The sequence below is a fragment of the Gadus chalcogrammus genome, chromosome 12, assembly GCF_026213295.1.
Source record: "Gadus chalcogrammus isolate NIFS_2021 chromosome 12, NIFS_Gcha_1.0, whole genome shotgun sequence".
Classification (NCBI taxonomy): domain Eukaryota; kingdom Metazoa; phylum Chordata; class Actinopteri; order Gadiformes; family Gadidae; genus Gadus; species Gadus chalcogrammus.
In genome coordinates, this window is record NC_079423.1 from 1,035,066 (window position 1) to 1,055,404 (window position 20,339).

The following is a 20,339-nucleotide window of genomic DNA, read 5'->3' on the forward strand; positions in this document are numbered from 1 at the left end:
TGGTTGGACTGGCAGCTACCGTAAGCCAGAACCAGAATCCAAAAAAGAAAAAGAGTCATAATTTTTGTAAGTTATATATCTATGGACAGAAGTGTAATTAAATCTAATGGTCTGGAGGATAAAGACAGATGGAAATATGTGAATATCAGTTATGTTGACATTAAATAAAGGAAAAATGTTATCCATCAATAGTTTAATAATCTTTGTGTTATCTGTATGACTTTGCTGGTAGCCTATTGCATAGCCTAACACAGAAAAAGAGTTAAATATCACATATTAGTTCAATAAGGTAAATATAATGGGGTCTAATAATGGCTTTACTTCATGGGCCTTTTGCAAATTGCTTAAATCAAGTTACAATGTTAATCGAAAGCATCGAGACTAGTGGACTGGCTTTGCCTATTGTTTTTTTCCTAGTTTGCTCCTCCATTCTCTGTTTGCGTTCTTTCTTGCCAAACATCAAACTAAACCAGGAGCATGCAAGTCTTATTTTAACCGTCTCCCCTCCCTCTCCCACACACACTAGAAGGAAAACATCTTCACGCTTCTTTGTGTTATCCTTGACCGTTTTCTCTCATTAATATATGTGTTGGGTTGCAAATGTATTTACAAGTTCTAAATTATTAAATAAAATCAATCAATCACTATGCACAACAGAGCATCATCATGTGTGATACAACTATTACTTTTGACCCTCTGTTGGCCATTGTTCAGCGTGACATGCATCTTGTATTCTTGAATGCTAAATGTTATATGCTGAGATCAAAGTTTCTTGATCTGACTTCTTCGTGCGTTTTAAATGTGATGTAAGACAATTGGCAAGGCAAGGGGCCAAACAGGTATATTTGTGTGACATAATTTACATGAACACCAGGGGGCCCTATAGTATCGTGTCCAACCAGAAATCCCCCTAGCCAAGCGTTCTACAGCCAGGAGCGGAAATCGGGCGGAAGTACTGTTGTTAAAGGAGGTTGTTGCATTCTGATGTTGCTAACCATAACCACTATGTCTTCCTTAGAAATTCAAAACGAAAAAGGGAGTCTTGGAGAAAACACATCGGGAGCGAAAAGAAAAAAATCTCTATCAACGTATGTAACTTCTGTTGTGATTTTTTCGCAAACTGTTTGGTCTTAGCTATCGTGCTGCAAACGAATTCCCATTGCACGTTGCGAATGCAACGGCGTGGAAGGTAACACATGTGTTTGGATAGTGTCCATCTTTGTCAAATAAACGAAATGACAACTGAGAGGGACACAAACAACCACGTGGAGCAAGGTACGTTTTATTACTCTGTTTTCTGGGAATAATTGACACAAGCAGAAACCAAAAACCAGCCGTTTTTTCGTTTTGTCCAAAAAAACGAAAATCAAAATTCCAGTTCGTTTATTCGTTTTTTGGTTCTTCTTACCAAAACGAGTTTACCACTCAATATCTGGTTTCCGCCGGTGGGGGGGTCCTCTTGTTGGCTAGCGTGCTTCATTGCCCTGTGCTCTTCATAATAAAAGTTCTTCCGTTTGATAATGTCGACAAAAATATTACTGTATTATAGACACTAGCAGACACAGAGGACCACACCACCCACAGTCAAGACTGACACGGCTTCAAATAACAATAATAGTATTCATAATCATTTGAAAATGAGAACTTATGAAGTTATGATGACTTCAGTGCAGTTGATGTTTAGCCACAGTTAATACATTCAGAGCAGACCTGCGATCGCTGGCTGCTGATTTCCTCACAGCCTGAGAGCTATGAGGAATAGGCCTACAAGTGATCACAACACATTACTGACAGCTGAAAATTGCGCATTTGTTGACCTTTATCCATTTAAAGTAAACAAATTTTTTCTTGTTGAAAGATATTTTATATTGTTTTCATATTATTATTTACTGATGGTGTTTACAGAATGCGAGTGCGTGTTATATTGAAAGCGAGGCTGAGTGTGCCTATGAATATAGGCTACAGTGAGTTTTTTAAGGTGCTGTACAAGCAAATCATATTGTCTACTCTGTACAGTGACAGGGAGTGTAAAGTAACCTACTTCATTCAATATCGAATAGGCTACTGTAGCCTACACTATGTACAAATGGTTTTGCTCATTGCAGTTGTGACAGTCATTTTAACGTGTCAGCAGGCAAGCTTCACTCATTCCAGGATGCATTATGCGTGGTCCTATAGCCTACTTGGAACATGTTTTGGAATGGATCTATAGTAGCGTATAGAAATTTGCTCATAACAGGCCAGCTGGAATACAAAGCAAACTCTTTGTATTCCAGCTGTTTTCTTTGTGATGTTTTATGATGTTTCAATGTTGCGTTGGTAATGTGTTAGACAGCTTAGATGTTATGTTTTGTTAACCTGATTCCTATCCCACTCTGTTTAAGTAAAAGTGTGCTACTGCTGCAAAATCTCTTTGCTTTTGTTTTTTTCTTTTCTGTAATGTGTTTGGAAATTACTTTTAATGATGTTAACTAGATCTCATAACTGGCCTAAACACATAGAAATTTGTATAGACCCTATACCGTTTGACTATAAGACCTCTATAAGAATCTCTATTCATGTAGTCAGTCAATGATCAAACTAGTAGCATGAATATGAATTACAGTCCAAGCGGGTTAGGCAAGGCAATTTTATTTTTATAGCCCGTTTTTACAAACAGTTTCTCTCAAAGGGCTTTACATAGCATGAGCATCATAACAACATCCTCTTCCCTTAAGCCCTCACATCGACTGAGTAAAAACTCCCAGGAAAATCAAGGGGAAAAATTGCAGTTGGTTCATATATTAATATGTAACTGCATACCAATTTGTTCACAGACATGGTGACTAATGTATGATAGTAGGCCTTATTGGCCCTTAACACTAATATTCAGAAACAACACTGCCTCAAAAGGATATTGGTCTAAGCAACACCAGTAGAGGCATATACTTTCCCTGAACTTTTAAACGTTGCAAACGTGCAAAACATATATTATATTTACGCGGCATTCAGTCCAATGCTTAAAAATATATCTGTGGCATTCAGTAGGCCAATGCTGTGGTAAAGTGTGCAAAGTATGAGTATGAATATTTGATGGAGTATGAGTAAGTGTTCGCTTCTGTTACATAGATAGAACTTTATCAATCCCCTGCAGGAGAAATTTGTTAATGTTTGTCCCTATAAAACAATAATGGTAAAAAAATATAATGCAAAACATGACGGTAACTCTAAAGTCAAACCGTCCAATCTGAAGGCTTTACTTAACCACTCCCCCTACTCACTTCCACCAATGCAAAGCGAACAGAACTGAGTATGGGAGGGCGTAGCCCAACTAGTTTGTGACAGACCCAGAGGAACGCAACGCAAATTAAATGTGAACATGTATTGAGGCTTTATTAAAATCCCGGACGATTTTGAAATTTCACCCGGACGCATTTGATTCCTACCCTTCCACTGTCAAATAGCGGCGCAAGTTGTGTGGCATGTGAGCGTGTGCATGGGTTGAATTGCGTGCGTCTCACGGAGAGCCCTGCGCAATGTGCAGCTGTCAGAAATGTGTTGTAATCACTTGGATTCCTCATAGCTCTCAGGCTGTGAGGAAATCAGCAGCCCGCGATCTCAGCTCCTTTGATGTGAACGCGTACAGAGCGCATAGTTCAGAGCCGGACAATGATGTCGTCTGAAGTCATCATAACTTCATAAGTTCTCATTGTCAAATGATTATGAACACTATTATTGTTATTTGAAGCCGTGTCAGTCTTGACTGTGGGTGGTGTGGTCCTCTGTGTCTGCTAGTGTCTATGATAAAGTAATATTTTTGTCGACATTATCAAACGGAATAACTTTTATTATGAAGAGCACAGGTCAATGAAGCACGCTAGCCAATAAGAGGACCCGCCCACCGGCGGAAACCAGATATTGAGTGGTAAATTCGTTTCGCTCAGTATGAACCAAAAAACGAATAAACGAACTGAAATATTGATTTTCGTTTTTTTGTCAAAACGAAAAAACTAAAAAACGGCTTGTTTTCTGGTTTCTGCTTGCGTAAATTATTCCCAGAAAACAGAGTAATAAACCGTACCTTGCTCCACGTGTCATCTGCCACACCGTACTCTCCTCTCTGACATACAAGTAGACCATATCCTAATTTAAAATAAGACTTATTACCAATGTGTCAAAGTCTCTAACTGTATGGACATGCTAAAATAATTGTAACGCTACAACATAAAAATAATGTAGTATTCGCAGTATTGTGACCAGGGCCGGATTAACACTTTCTGAGGCCTGGGGCTAATTACCCGGGTGAGGCCCTTCATATCATGATGTTCTGACGCATGACCTCACACAAACCCACTGACACATCAGCGTACACAGTAGGCCTACCAATCTATGAAAGACTATTTAAAGTGAACTGGTAATATGATTTCAATTCAATTAAATTCATTTCAATTCAAGGGTAGCTTTATTATAATTGCAGTAGTGTTGACAAAGCTGACAGAATGAGGATGGGGAAACAAAATGTATCTGAATTGGCCTACTTGAAAATGTAGGAAAAAATAAAGTATGAAATTGGTGATTTGGTGACTTTGGCAAATCATAACAGAAAAAGTAATAGGCCCTACAATGCATTTGCTATCAAGTACAGCAAGTTAAGCCCAGACAACATAAATGAACTGTTTTTTGAAAGTTACTTAATTTATAGAAATGCATCCTGTTTTTGTAAACTCATCAAAAACTATAAAACAATGTAGGGCCTATTGTAGGCTATTAAAGGTCCCATGACATGAAAATCTCACTTTGTGAGGTTTTCTAACATATGAGTTCCCCTAGCCTGCCTATGGTCCCCCAGTGGCTAAAACTTGCGTTTGGTGTAAAACTAGCACTAGCTGTTCTGCTCGCCTTTGGAAAAAACGGAGGCTCAACCGCGCTGATTTGGAATGTCTGTTCTTCATGACGTCATCAGGAATCTCAGCTCCTCCCCTTACTCTGCCTGGCCCGCCCAGAGACGTTGGCCCGCCAATGAGACTCGACCGTGCGAGCGCCACATGTGTGTGTGTGTGAATACACACACTAACGCAAGTGTTTCTTGTCGGTTCTTTGACGTGTCTTGTGTTTCCACAACGAGACTGTCGTGGGGGTTATCTGAGCCATGGTTGAGAAGGAATTGGGGGAAAAGAACTTTGGTTGGACTCGCTGAAGTACATGAACTGCGACCTGCCGCCGGTTGCCGCGAGGCACCATCACCCGGCAGCGGGCAGCCGGCAGCAGGCAGCGCGCGGTTCAGTCGACTTCAGGTTGATGTGAAAGTGGAAGAACCAGAGACGTCGCAGAACCCGACAAAGTCGTTTGTGATTCATAATATCGTCTGGAGGCGCACACAATATGTTATATGATATAGATATCTATGTATTATATGATATTATTTAGATATAGAGCTCCAGGACTGTAACGCAAGTGTTGTACACTTCCTTGTTATTTGGATAACCGTTCTGCTGTTGGTGTGATGGCGCATAACACGTCGGACTCTCGTCTCTGGTATTTCTACAACGAGACTCGTATTGGGGGTTATCTCAGCCAAGGTTGAGAATGAATTGGGGGGAAGGAACTTTGGCTTTGACTCCCTCAAGAACATGAACCACGACAAGGAGGAGAAAGGGATCTTTGCCGGGCAGCGCTTATGCACCTCCGCCTCCGGCGGTGGTCCCTCAGCGGGGCTCAAGCGGGAGACATTTGCCGCCAACAATCCCTTTCTCCTCCATGTCGTGGTTCATGTTCTTGAGGGAGTCAAAGCCAAAGTTCCTTCCCCTCAATTCATTCTCAACCTTGGCTGAGATAACCCCCAATACGAGTCTCGTTGTGGAAACACAAGACACGTCAAAGAACCTCCAGCGCCTCCAGACGATATTATGAATCACAAACGACTTTGTCGGGTTCTGCGACGTCTCTGGTTCTTCCACTTTCACATCAACCTGAAGTCGACTGAACCGCGCGCTGCCTGCTGCCGGCTGCCCGCTGCCGGGTGATGGTGCCTCGCGGCAACCGGCGGCAGGTCGCAGTTCATGTACTTCAGCGAGTCCAACCAAAGTTCTTTTCCCCCAATTCCTTCTCAACCATGGCTCAGATAACCCCCACGACAGTCTCGTTGTGGAAACACAAGACACGTCAAAGAACCGACAAGAAACACTTGCGTTAGTGTGTGTATTCACACACACACACATGTGGCGCTCGCACGGTCGAGTCTCATTGGCGGGCCAACGTCTCTGGGCGGGCCAGGCAGAGTAAGGGGAGGAGCTGAGATTCCTGATGACGTCATGAAGAACAGACATTCCAAATCAGCGCGGTTGAGCCTCCGTTTTTTCCAAAGGCGAGCAGAACAGCTAGTGCTAGTTTTACACCAAACGCAAGTTTTAGCCACTGGGGGACCATAGGCAGGCTAGGGGAACTCATATGTTAGAAAACCTCACAAAGTGAGATTTTCATGTCATGGGACCTTTAATAGCCTACAATAGGCCCTACATTGTTTTATAGTTTTTGATGAGTTTACAAAAACAGGATGCATTTCTATAAATTAAGTAACTTTCAAAAAACAGTTCATTTATGTTGTCTGGGCTTAACTTGCTGTACTTGATAGCAAATGCATTGTAGGGCCTATTACTTTTTCTGTTATGATTTGCCAAAGTCACCAAATCACCAATTTCATACTTTATTTTTTCCTACATTTTCAAGTAGGCCAATTGGTGGTGTGGTCCTCTGTGTCTGCTAGTGTCTATGATAAAGTAATATTTTTGTCGACATTATCAAACGGAATAACTTTTATTATGAAGAGCACAGGTCAATGAAGCACGCTAGCCAATAAGAGGACCCGCCCACCGGCGGAAACCAGATATTGAGTGGTAAATTCGTTTCGCTCAGTATGAACCAAAAAAGGAATAAACGAACTGAAATATTGATTTTTCGTTTTTTTGTCAAAACGAAAAAACAAAAAAACGGCTTGTTTTCTGGTTTCTGCTTGCGTAAATTATTCCCAGAAAACAGAGTAATAAACCGTACCTTGCTCCACGTGTCATCTGCCACACCGTACTCTCCTCTCTGACATACCTTCAGCGACCGGAGGCCCCCCTAGCGGCGAGGCCTGGGGCTACAGCCCGGTCAGCCCATTCGTTAGACACGGCCCTGATTGTGACCCTTGTTGGTATAAACGGTCATGAATGATAGGAGTCGCAGCTGTTACAATCGATAGTACCTTATTTTTTCCATTCTTTTTTACAGTTGTGGCGTATGTGGAGCAGATGAGGCCAAGTATAAATGCCCAGCCTGTGTGAAACAGTCCTGCAGGTAAGTCTTATATTTTGATAGGAACAGTAACCAACGCACATTTCCTTGCCCACGTTCGTTGCCAGCATTTCGTTGCAATCTAGCCTGGCATATCATGTAAAATTATAATAGTGACCACTAATGAATAATCTAGGTCTGGACATAGTAAAAAGAGCCCCTACAACATGGTCAGAGCAGGCAAACAAATGAAGAAACCGAAATATTTACTATTATCATTACTAAAATAAAAGGCAACTCTTCTAATAATACATTAAGGTAGACATTACTGCTAACTTCAACTTGCAAGATGTCTCTTTGAAAGAGAACAAAGTTGATGGAGTACCATGGTTTTCCAAGGTATTTTTCAAATTACCTCACTGAAGATATATATTTTTTTTTTTCTCCAAAATTATAAAATATTTATTGCTATTAAATTACCACAGTTAGGGCTGGGCGATATGGACCAAAAGTCATATCTCGATATCTTCAAGCAGAATATCGATATAAGATGGATATCGATATTTGTCGAAGGGGGGGGGGTTGGCGCGCTCCGTGCGCAGATTTGATATTACTATTTCTACCGTTCGGAATTGAATACAGTTTGATGGTTGAATAAACCGTGGACTAGACACTGCCTCCGCCTCGTATTAGAGAACATTATAATATATAACATCACGGCCATAATCTTTGTGCGCCTCCGAAATATTATGAACCGTACGTGGGGGGGGGGCGGACATGACATGCTATTTTATGTATTCTTTAATATAGGTATTAGTGGGCAACTAACACAGTATTCAAAGACGTTCCCGAAATTCTGCCGTGCAGCCACGGTACCATGCGCTGTTTACAGTGGATGTATGCAATGGCGAGGCGCACATAGCCTTCAGCCGTGTTCTGTAAATATTCTAGAACACACGGGAGGCATGTCGCAGTTCATGTACTTCAGCGAGTCAAAGCCAAAGTTCCTTTCCCCCAATTCCTTCTCAACCATGGCTCAGATAACCCCCAATACAGTCTCGTTGTGGAAATACAAGAGACGTCCAAGAACCGACAAGTGTGTGTGTGTTCACACACACATGTGGCGCTCGCACGGTCGTGTCTCATTGGCGGGCCAACGTCTCTGGGCGGGCCAGGCAGAGTAAGGGGAGGAGCTTAGATGCTTTGTGACAGACCAAGACATTCCAAATCAGCGCGCTTGAGCCTCCGTTTTTTCAAAGGCGAGCAGAACAGCTAGTGCTCGTTTTACACCAAACGCAAGTTTTAGCCACTGGGGGACCATAGGCAGGCTAGGGGAACTCATATTTATGTTAGAAAACCTCATAAAGTGAGATTTTCATGTCATGGGACCTTTAATGTTTTATGTTTGGGTCTCGCGGAGTGAGAAACCTTGAAGTTACTGTGGAGTTACCGTTATTACTTACCTACCGTTTCGATTGAGTTTCGTGATGAGGTACGTTAATTGAAACAAACGCGTTAATGCTACAAACAGTAACATTGACTTACCTGTCGAGATTAAAGCAGGCAACCTCCCCCTTTCTGGTCAACGAGCAATGAGTCTTTCAACCGAAATCAATGGATTTACAAAATGACAAATAAAACACCCCAGTAACTTAATTTCGCTACAATACTTGATTTGGAACATCAACGATCACCACTAACCACTCGCACCCACATTTCTGAAAACAAACCTTTTAAGGTGCGTTCACACCAAAAGACACATTTGTCGCCTAAGTTTTGTCGCGCGATAAATCCTAAACTGTCGCTGTGCAAGTTTTGTCAGGCGAATTGGCTGCGGTTCACCCCGGACTGCACTTCATGGAACGGTTGGCCTGTTGAACGCTGATTGGCTGATACGTTACACATGTCACTCAGTGGCCACGCTGTGGAACGCTGTCGCCCCTTTGCATTTGTCGTGAGTGCTCCTTTAAGGTTGTTTTAAAGACATGTTTGTGAATGCCCGTAGCCAGCCATTGTGAAGCAGGCAGGGGTGATTCAAAATTAGCCAAATACCCGAGACGGGACCATTAGTCCAAATTTCGGTGTCAACCATTCTATTTTATCCTAGACAAACCAGAAAGGGGGCTCAATGTTCAAAATACCGCAATTGTCCTTTAAGGAAAAAGTAAGGATACCCTAATAGCTGGTATTGCCCCCTTTGGCTAAAATGTCCTAAATTAGACATTTCATGTCATTGTCTACCATTCTCTGACATCGGTTGGGAGAAAGTCTATCCCACTCCTCCATGCAGAATTGTTTTAGCTGCTTTGTGTTTGAGGGGTGATTGCATGCACAGCCAGTTTCAATTCACCCAACAGGATTTTAGGATTAAGATTCAGACTTCGACTTGGTCATTCCAGAACTCTGACCTTCTGTCTTATGAGCCATTCCTTGGTGGATTAACTAGAATGTTTTGGATCATTGTCATGTTGCATGGTCCACATCTGCTTATATTTTCTGATAGATGGTCTCACATGGTCCTCAAGCACCCTCTGGTATAATAAATAATTCATGGTTGATTATATGTTGGTCAGCTGGGCAAGCCCTGCTGCTGCACAACCATGGCATTTCCACCTCATGCTTCGCAGTTGATATGAGGTTGTTGTACTCATATGCTATCTATGGTTCGTGCCAAACATGCCTTCTGTTACTGTGCATGAATAACTATTTTGGATTCATCTGTCCAAAGTAGAGCGCTCCGATGATAATTTTTGGCCTAGATTACGGTTTACCGATCACCAAAATCATGATCTGACATTTGCCAAAGACAGAATAGCAGGGGAATGGGAATCTTCCATATCGTTTATCTATAATCTGGATGGCGGCAAACTCCAGTTTCTGTTCCAATGCTCTCGTTGGATCCGCCATGACTGAAACAGGCCGCTAAATGCGTTCACCAAACCTATTTTTTGCCAATATTAACCGATCATGATCAGCGTCCAATCAATCGGAGCAGCTGTAGTCTATAGCACATTGTTCCAGAATTCCTAGTCTTTCTCTAGGTGTTCTCTGGTAAACTTTACTCTTGCTTTGATGTTTCTTTTACTTCCTTGCACACCTCGTTCTTTCATTGCAGACCTCCCATGCAAGTCAAACGTATGCAGTCTTTCTAATGGCATGTCCTTTGTAATCAACTGTGATCCATGATGACATTTAAGGATTCTCAGACTTTTTTAAGCATGTTGTGGTCTATTCTTGGGCTGAACTTGCTAGGACGGCCTGACCTTGGCATGTCGGGAATTGTCTTAAATGTCTTCCACTTGTAAATTATTTCACGGACTGTGGAATAGCTGATTTCTAATTGCTTGATGGTCTTTTTCAATTCCTTCCCAGACTATGCATCTACTACCTTTTTCTGAAGGCCTCAGAGAGCTCCTTTGATCTCGCCATATTGCTACCACTCAATTTAACAATCAAGAGTAGAGCTGGGACGATTAGTCGACATAGTCGACTAAGGCTTCAAAGATTCGTCGACATGAATAATTTCCGTTGACGCGTCGCCTCCCCCCCCCCCCCCCCCCCCCCCCACACTCTCACTCCAGTCGTGGCGGTAAATATGCACCAGAACGCTAGTCGCCAATTGTGTAAATTCATAACAATGGCGCCGGCAAGCAGTAGCGGGAGCACAGAGGCTGGTGGTATAAAACTCGGCCAAAAGCCGAGCTCCGAGGGTTTGTTTACCAGCGTTGCTATGGTGACCGGTCTTGCGTGTTCCAACGGTTTATTAGGTATCTAATAAGCTGTCTAATCACTTTATTCACTGCCTCTTCCGTGGTCATTACAATATTATGAATAGACTGTCAGGTTCGGATTTTATACTCTGGTGAAAAGAGAACTTATGTTATGTAGTTCTAGTCTAGCTGTTGACTGTCGAAATTCCACGATCTAGCAACCAGTTCTAAGTAGTAAGAGAACTTTTGTCATGTTATGTAGTTCTAGTCTAGCTGTTGACTGTTGAAATTCCACGATCTATCAACAAGTTCTAAGTAGTAAACACACACTACAAGTTGACAATTTAAATTACATAAATCCTTTTCGAAGTTGGGTCTCTGAGGTGGCAGTGCATTATTTTTCAGTTTGCACAATGAGGGAGGGAGGAAGGAGTAGAACAGTATTTTTATGTTTGGTATATTCCTCCTGATTGACTTATTTCGTTCATTTGTTGGATACTACATATGGCATCAAAATGCACTATTTTGCAGTTTGCACAATTTAAGTGCCGTGTTTGCACAATGTTATTGCACAAAAAAGTGGAATGTTAAAGAAATGTTTAATAAATGTTGATATTTTAACAACAAATGTTTTGATATCCATATTGTGTGAAAAGTTACATTGATGAAGTAATGTGAAATAATCGGTAACTGAAAAAATAATCCTTAGATTAATGGTAAAATTAGTCGTTAGATTAATCGACTAATCGAAAAAATAATCGCTAGAATAATCGTTTGAAAAATAATCGTTTGGGACAGCTCTAATCAAGAGCAAACCTTATGTCAGCTTTAAATAAAACGGGCTCCTCCAAAATCCTCTCCAACGATGTTCATATAATTTGCACCTGATGTGGTGATTCTAATTTAAAGCATTTAAGTAAGAAAACATTTGGGTGTACTAATCTTTTTAAATACTGATAAAAGGTTTTTTAAGGTCAATACTAGGGCTGTGCAATTAATCACATTTTTATCACGATTTCGATTCTTGGGCCAACGATCTCCAAATTAATAAAATCGAGTTGGAACAATTCTTCTGGAATTTTTCGTTGTCTGAGGTTTTGTGAAAGAGATGCGCATGCGCAATTCAGTCCCTCCCCCAGAGAATTCAACGCGGCCCTGCGAGCTGTGTGTTTGTGGTGACCTTATTCAGAAAACAGCGCGAGCGAGATGGCAGAGGGAGGACAGCGTTTACTCGATTAAAAGGGTAAAACGAGTTCTCTAATATGGCAACACTTCGGGTTCGAAGAACGATTCTTGGAACGAATCTTTTGGAATTTTTCGTTGACTGAGGTTTTGTGAAAGAGATGCGAATGCGCAATTCAGTCCCTCCCCCAGAGAATTCAACGCGGCCCTGCGAGCTGTGTGTTTGTGGTGACCTTATTCAGAAAACAACGCGAGCGAGATGGCAGAGGGAGGACAGCGTTTACTCGATTAAAAGGGTAAAACGAGTTCTCTAATATGGCAACACTTCGGGTTCGTCCACACTAAAACTGAGAATTCCGACACTGAAAACGATGCTTTTCGATCGCTGAGGGGGATAAATGTGGAGGCTTTCAGAAACGATGACGTTCGGTTGCCATGACACTGTGCCATGACGCTGCCACTAGCTTGCGCTCGAGACCGAGACGCTCATCCAAAAAATGGCAGGTGAAATGAAAATGATCTCTCTGTACAATACACTAATTTATCTCCAGATACAACTCGAAATATTGGCTCAAACTTATTCGTTGCTCCAACGCCGGAGGCAAGCGCTGTACTTGTTGTTCTTAAGTGATGGTAAAAAACCCGAAAGACAGCAGTTGAAACCGTACTTGGAGCGGCGATTTTGGACAAGACCGCTTCGAAAATGATTAACCAGCTGATGAACTGTAAATATCAGCTGATCGCGCGGCTGTGATCTAAACAGAGGCGTGGCGAAGTTGCGTAACCATGACAACAACTGTTTATCAAAATAATTTCAGTATGGAACGTGGATGCAAAACATTCCGAAAACGATAGTGTGGACGGCTATCTATTTCATTGCGGATGTAGGTTTTTACATTTACCCGGGTTAGTGTGGACGGGGCCTGCGACGCAATCACAAGGTCCCTTATGACGAATTGGCAAAGAAACAAAAACACAAGACCACAACCCCGACGACAGCAGGACAGATGTTAATTTCAACTTGTAAATAAGACATTGTTCTGTCTTATTTAATTTTCTAGCATATTTATTTTATTCATTCAAAGTTTTATAGAAATTACAGAACAGCTGGATACATATTTATTTGTACATTATTTTCAATTTGAAAATTTTCTATTTCTTTATTCAGAACAGTTTGTGTACTGTGTAGTTTAATTCATTTTGATATTATCACGGGTGACGGGGCGGATCTGGTGCTGGTCATCACGGGTGCGGGTCTCGTAAAATGGACCCGTGCAGGACTCTTGCCTTGGCTATTGGAAATAACCAAAATATCGGAAAGCGGAGTTGGTTGGGTCGCATTTGCCATGTCAGCATCATGGACAGCATCGTAGCTCAGCTGACTTGGACAACCATCTGACCTACTAGATCTATGGATCTACCATGCGACTTTTTGGGCTAGTTTGTACATTAGCTGCAGAGACTTTAACAAAGAAAAAGCGTTGTATTTGGTTTCTTTCCTTTAGTGCAAACCATTCTAAAAGGCACTACACTGTTTTAGTCCTTGGTTCTTAAATGCCACCCAAGATGCAGAGAACAGGAAAAACTGGTGTCTTTTTAGATAAGGAACAGACTAGGACTGCACGATGTGGGCAAAATATGAAATCCTGATATTTTTGGGCTGAATGGCGATATACGATATTTAACTCTTTTTTTCTATAGAGTGGGTTAGATGGCTTTGTCGCATTGTCCTGCGTACTACGGTGAGGGTTTCGGTGCGCCCTAACTTTAATCCCCCGACCCCTCCCTCCTCCATTCCATTTGGGAACATGTTTGGTTAAATTTCCCTTGTTTCGTATATTTGTATTAATTAATTAAGGGCGCCACCAGAGGGCGACCCCAACACATTTGCCGCTCTAGGCGACGCCTAGGTCGCGTATGCCGAGCGCCGGCCCTGGTTTCAGGGCACAAGAAGCTGTCGCGGCCGGTGATGCAGCAGCACAGCCATAGTTTTACGCATTCCTCATACTGCACTTTGTGCCGCTGCTGTAAATGGTGGAACAGATTTGTCGTGCTTCCACTTTTAGCCGCAAAGGTTTTGCTAAACTCTCTACAGATGACCTGCAGCTGCTGCGCATATGTTTTTTTAAACCCGAACCATTTCCATATTATGGAGCCGTTGTTTCTCCTCTTTGAAAATTTTTGTCTCATGCCGCCGTCTCGTTTTCTTTGCACACGGCACGTTCGGAAGGACAGAGTTGGAGGGGGAGGGGTCGCGCTCACAGTCTCCAAGGCAAACGCAGACGCTTGAGGTGGAAACTGACCATTTTAACGCATATATCGATCTAAACGATATTGTCAAATCTTGTATCCCCTTGGAAATGATATCGCTATATCTTACATAGCCGATATACCCTGCGGCCCTAGAACAGACACTGTACTGACAATTAGGGATGGGCATGATTATTTGATGAGCCATCATTGATTGTTAAGAAATTTGTAGATCATGTAATATTTTTTTATCGATCAAAAGGAGGTTGTGTTCCTTAGTGTTAGAGCGAAACAGCCAGGCCGTTGCTTGTCTGATCAATACAGATTTTGTCTTTTTGAATTGATTCCCGTGTTTAGTGCGCAATAAACATGTTCGGTCCCTTGGTGCGGACCTTTTGGGCTGTTGCGAATACAAACCGTCGAACTCGGGAACAGACCAAACAGCCGGTCCGAGACCCAGCCGGAGAGGTGGTCTCGGTTTGCTTCAAAATTAACCCTGGTGCGGTTCGCTTGAGATGCTTAAGCGAACACACCTTGGTCCGATCAAGTACTATAAATCATACGCCTCTTTGGACGTAACAGGCACCCACTCAGCGACGCGCATTATGGGAATTAGTGTTTGATTAGCGGTAACTCCAAGATTAGCAGCACGTTGTCGGACCATCGGGTGAAAATGAGTCGTGGCTCAACATGGAGCGAAGAGGACATAAGAAGTATGCTGGAGAAATGTACATAAAATGCTGATGCATTTAACACATTCCGAGTCAGGATGAGGGAGAAGGAGTTGGACCGGTCCGCAGATCAATCTATATCGTGCTGGATATCCATGATTGTTTACTTTCACCGGCGCTTTCTCCCCCTTTTTTTTTTTCTCTAATGCTTTTCCCCGCTCCAGACCTTTTTGTCCAATGATTTAACGTTCTTTCCACACATGCGGGTTTGTTGACAAATTCTTGCACTGTTGCGAAAATTGCAATCTGAAATGGAAATGCACCAAACCAATATTGTAACATTTTATTTTGCGTCATCAACATGCATTATCGCGATCGAGCGATAGAATTAGGATCTCTATCGTAGGCCATTTTTTAATCGTTTATATCGCTCATCACTTATTGGCATGTATGCGCGCTTGTCTCTGTGTGCGTGTGCGAACGAGTGACGTACTAATACTGTGGAACACACCCCTGCACACCTTCAGAAAGGCGTATGATATTGCTGTTGTCGTTTATGTCCCATAGCTTTTTGTGTGTTAAGAAACACAAAGAAGAATCTGGATGCAGTGGATTTAGGGCCAAGACTGCGTTTGTGGCCCTCTCCAAGTTTGACGAGATGAACCTTCTTAATGGTGAGCTTACCCTTCACTTCTCATGCAAGTAAACTAACTACTAGAGCCCGACCGATATAGGATTTTTAAGGCCGATACGAATACTTTGTGATTTAAAAATCTGATATGCCGATATATCGGCCGATATATATATATATATATATATATATATATATATATATATATATATATATATATATATATATATATATATATATATATATATATATATATATATATATATATATATATATAAAAAAAAAAAAAATCCAGAAACGAGCAACAAAACCAACAGATTTCCCTAACATTGGTTATTTGTAGTTATCCTTTTCACTCTCAGCTAACACGTAACAACAGCAAAACTGGACATGGTAGTCATGAATTAAGTCATGCTTATCGACTTTAGAGAATTGATGGGGATGTTCTTTTAATTGTTATTCAAGCAATGCATGTCTCGTGACAGTTGCCAACTTACCATGAACACACTTGCACACATGAACAACACCGAGGATCTCCGTCGATCTGTCATTCAGTCTGCCTACCTCTGGCTGAATCAGCGGGTTTGGGGCGTTGGATACCGATAAACTATTCAATACCGAATAGTTTGAAAAAATGCCTAATATCGGCCTGCAGATATATCGGTCGGGCTCTACTAACTACCTCCTAAATTCCTGCTCGATTCACAGAACTCAAATGTATTAAATGTGGAATATACAAGGTAGACCCTTTCTATGATGCATTTGGCTAGACGTAAAGAGATAAATAAATGAAATGAAACCAATGCTCTTGTCTTTTATGACGCATCCTTTGGTGTACCTCAGACTACCGGTTCCTGGAGGATACAACACGTTTGGCTGGAAGCTCCTCCAGAGACAACCTGATCCGCACACCTCACATGACTTTGAAAGTAAGTCTCATCATTGGTTTTGACCACATTTCTTCATTCATTTTAATGATTTCCCTATACACCTTATTGTGTGGGATGTTATATTTATTGTGTAGAACCTAAGTGAAGCACATTTTGGCATAGATTTTGTAAATTGAACTATTTAATTTATGAGGCAGATGGTTTGTAATTCAACGTAAACATCACAGTAGGGGACACGCATCTTTATTAAAATGTATCTTCAACAATCTCTTTGTTGATCAAGCTCAAAATGTCCTACCCTGTCATTAGATTGAGTTTGATTGTGATGAGTACACTAGTTATGCTACACCACTGTGTTTATGATGCTTTGGATTACTTCTGTGCAAATTTAGCAAGAACAGCATGGTATATAGAACTGTTGATGAGAGAGAAATATATATATGCGTATGTATGTATGTGTGTGTGTATGCATTGACATTAAGCTTTTTAAGGCTGTTATGTTTAACTTGCCCAATAGCAAAACATAGTTGCCCAAAATGGAAAGGCCTATAAAGAAAATGTATAAAACCAACAAGTATTTTTTGAATTATAATAATTGTTTCAAATACAAAACTTAACAATTATGGCTATAAAGCTCTCAAACGAGCTAGCCCAACAGAAGAAACACTAGGGCCTCAAAATGTATCAATCAAAATATTTTTATTTTTTTGGTGAATATTTCAAACTATTAATTGTATCTCGATTCGCTATAATGCAAAATTATCAGCAAATAATCACCTGTAGTAGGTAACGGCTCACCATTGGCAACTAATACAGCAATCAGAAGGACAACATTTATTTATTTTCTATTGATTTGTGGTGATTTCTTTCCTGAAACAATTCCATGTGAAGTCTGTGGGGTGTTATTTCTAGACGGTCCAGAAGAAACGGATGGCAGCCGGAACGTAGATTTAAGTGCTGTTCTCGCACAGATATCGATAGCATCATGTCGCTGTCATTTTTTTGTCCTTACCTGCCCTCAACATACTACATCAGTTATGTAATCATAACCGGCATCGGTTAACTTTTAACCGCTTTCAAGACGGACCCACAGAACTTCCTTTGCCTTTTTTGTTTCATATCCTGGCAACGTCTCATTTTCAGGTGTCCTCATTTATTTATTTCCGTTACATTTACCTGGCACTTGGACAGTTTTCGGAGTCTGAAGGAACATAACGAAAGTGACTATTTTTCTTCTATTCCGTTTGTGGCGGTTGGTTATACGGAATTGACTTAACACAAATTATTGTTATGATTCTTATGCTGTAGGAGGACGTTTATTTTGTAGGCATAGTTAGTGTATTTGATAAAAGAAATCCCTTGCCCGATTTGGCATCTATCTATGTATCACATTTAAGTGGCCCAATCGGAGTTCACCTGCCGCGGGCAAGCGTTAATGTCGAGGCCGGTTATTCGGTCTTGCTCTCGCTCTCTCTCTCAGGCCAAGAAGCTGACCGCCTGCGCCAGGAAAATGAACATAACTCTGAAGTTCCTCCCCGTGGCCTTCACGAAGAGCAGGGACAACTCAACTATGTTTTTGACCAAGTAAGAGCGACTAAATACAAGGGTCTTCAGGTTTTAACTGCTACTTTTCATAATGCTGTTATGTTTTAGTTTTTTCACTTGCAAGGAGCTGACATGCGTGAGTAATGTATAATGGGATTTTATAATTCAGTAAGAGCATTATCCAATATTGATTTGGACGCTGGAAAATGCTTGGTGTAAATTTTATGTATGCATTTTATAGGGCTGGCCCGAATTATTCGAATACTCATTCGGAAAATTAGTATTTGAAGCTTAAATCATTATTCTGAGCTTTGTTGTTGTTTTTTCACGTACGTGACGTTACCAGAGCGAGGGAGGCAAACTATAAGCGACACCAAGCAGAAACGAGATAGGTGGAGGAAGAATAGATATCTTGTTTTCCCTTTACTTTATAACACAACATCAGCGGGATCTCAGGAGGAAAAGTAATGCTTAGTGAAATGCTAACCTTAGCTTAGTTGTTTGTTTACGTTCGCTGTACAGCGCCGCGCCAATCAACTGTGACTGGCTTGCTGCAGAGCGTGAGCGTCTTGGGAATACCCGGTCAATATAATGGATATAATATGGATACGTAAGACAATCAATATTCAGTATTTGTTATGGATTTATTGTACAAATTCCCTGAAAAGATGCATGTTCCAGGATGAATTGAAAAGCTCCCGTCAAAACTGAGATGCTAGAGGACAGCTGATTTGGAACGGAACAGCTGTTCGCTTCCACAGGGAAAAACTAAGAAACTCCAACTTACTTAGGACTACTAATTAACATTCAAAAGCTATTAAATCTTCAACTAAATATGGAGATACTGTCAAAATCGGTTCCAGGGAGTATATAGGGATTATTAACGTTGTTTTTGATGGTGTGTTTTTCTGGAACGAGTATTCGAATATTCGCTCGGAAAAAACCAACGAATATTCGAAGCCTGAAAAATGGCATTCGGGCCAGCCCTAGCATTTCAGCGATCCGATTGCCCAACACAATTGTTCATGCCAGGTAAAAAGAGGTCATACTTGTTTAAGCATTTAGTATTACTTATGATTGTGTAAACCAGGGGTCGGCAACTGGCCCGCCAGACATAATATCTGGCCCGCCAAATAATTCAAAAGTTATATGAATATATTAGAAAATTGATTAATCGCATTAATGTCATAGTTAACTCGCGATTAATCGCAAATCTTTTTTCTATGCTAAATATCCCTTGATTTCTTTGTCCCATTAATTGTTCTAATTGTAATGCTCTTATCAACATGGAGAAGTGCATCGGCTAGCCTTCTGCAAATGTTTTTTTATTGCTAATAACATTGGCATATACTGATCAAAACAGGACGATACAAAAAAAAAAGTGCAATTAAACGATGAACATACAAACATACTGCCTTGAACATAGCAGTCAGGCTACTGCTTCTTTCTTTTGAGCCAAAGAAAAAATAAAAAATAATAATAATAAATTGCGTTAATCGAGCGATAAAAAAATTAACGCCGTTAAAATTGTTTGCGTTAACGTGAATAACGCGTTTAACTGACAGCACTAGAATATATCGTCGCTGTCCGATGAAAACCGCGTATGTCCATTTTTGCAGATTTTGAGATTTTACGATGATAGTTATGTCCAGGTTCATTTCCGTATACAGTATGCGTCATGAACCTAATTGACCAATGAAAAGTTGTGAAACACGTCATCTGATTTTCAAGTATATCCATTTGGTGTCAAAGCTGTCAATCCCGCCGCGTATCTCCCGCCCTGTGGAGTCATCTCATTAGCGTCTCTGGAAGCGCATCATCGGGTAGCCGAATAACACTTTGAAGTTAAGGTATTTCGTTTTTTTCTCAACTGTTCTCAAGTTTATTCTAGTTGCAATATAAGATGAAGTAATTTTCACCGAATATTTTTTATTGTGAAACTGACTGACGAACGTAAATAAAGTAGGCTAAATAGGGCTTTAATGTAGCCTGGCTCCGCCCGCCTAAGTACTTCCGCTCAATTTGAATTTCCCTTCAGTACTCTCTGTACAAATGAAATGAAATGAAGTGAAGAGTACGAGAGTCTGGTAGAACCAGGCTAGCTGTAACGCGTATCGAAACCGAAATCACGACACTCAGAGCCACGAACCTGTCTCGCGGTGTGAGAAGGCAGAAGCACGATACGCCCTTTCTAACTCTCTGGTAAAAT

General features: G+C 41.2%; 1 protein-coding gene across 4 annotated transcripts in view; it reads left to right on the top strand.

Annotated features, from left to right (window-relative positions):
• The first annotated feature begins 930 nt into the window (after positions 1 to 930).
• The window catches only part of znhit6 (zinc finger HIT-type containing 6), a 55,898-nt gene continuing 36,489 nt past the window's right edge, over positions 931 to 20,339 (top strand). For 3 of the 4 annotated variants that reach the window (XR_008897126.1, XM_056604424.1, XM_056604426.1), the window contains exons 1-5: positions 932 to 1,088; positions 7,249 to 7,314; positions 15,632 to 15,738; positions 16,539 to 16,624; positions 18,066 to 18,169. Coding sequence is in view for 3 of the 4 variants with exons in the window: in XM_056604424.1 (XP_056460399.1) it covers positions 985 to 1,088; positions 7,249 to 7,314; positions 15,632 to 15,738; positions 16,539 to 16,624; positions 18,066 to 18,169 (467 nt within the window). In the remaining variant the exon portion in view is untranslated. Of the gene's footprint in view, positions 1,089 to 7,248; positions 7,315 to 15,631; positions 15,739 to 16,538; positions 16,625 to 18,065; positions 18,170 to 20,339 lie in introns of all 4 variants that reach the window. The other variant, XM_056604425.1, reaches the window with a different exon arrangement.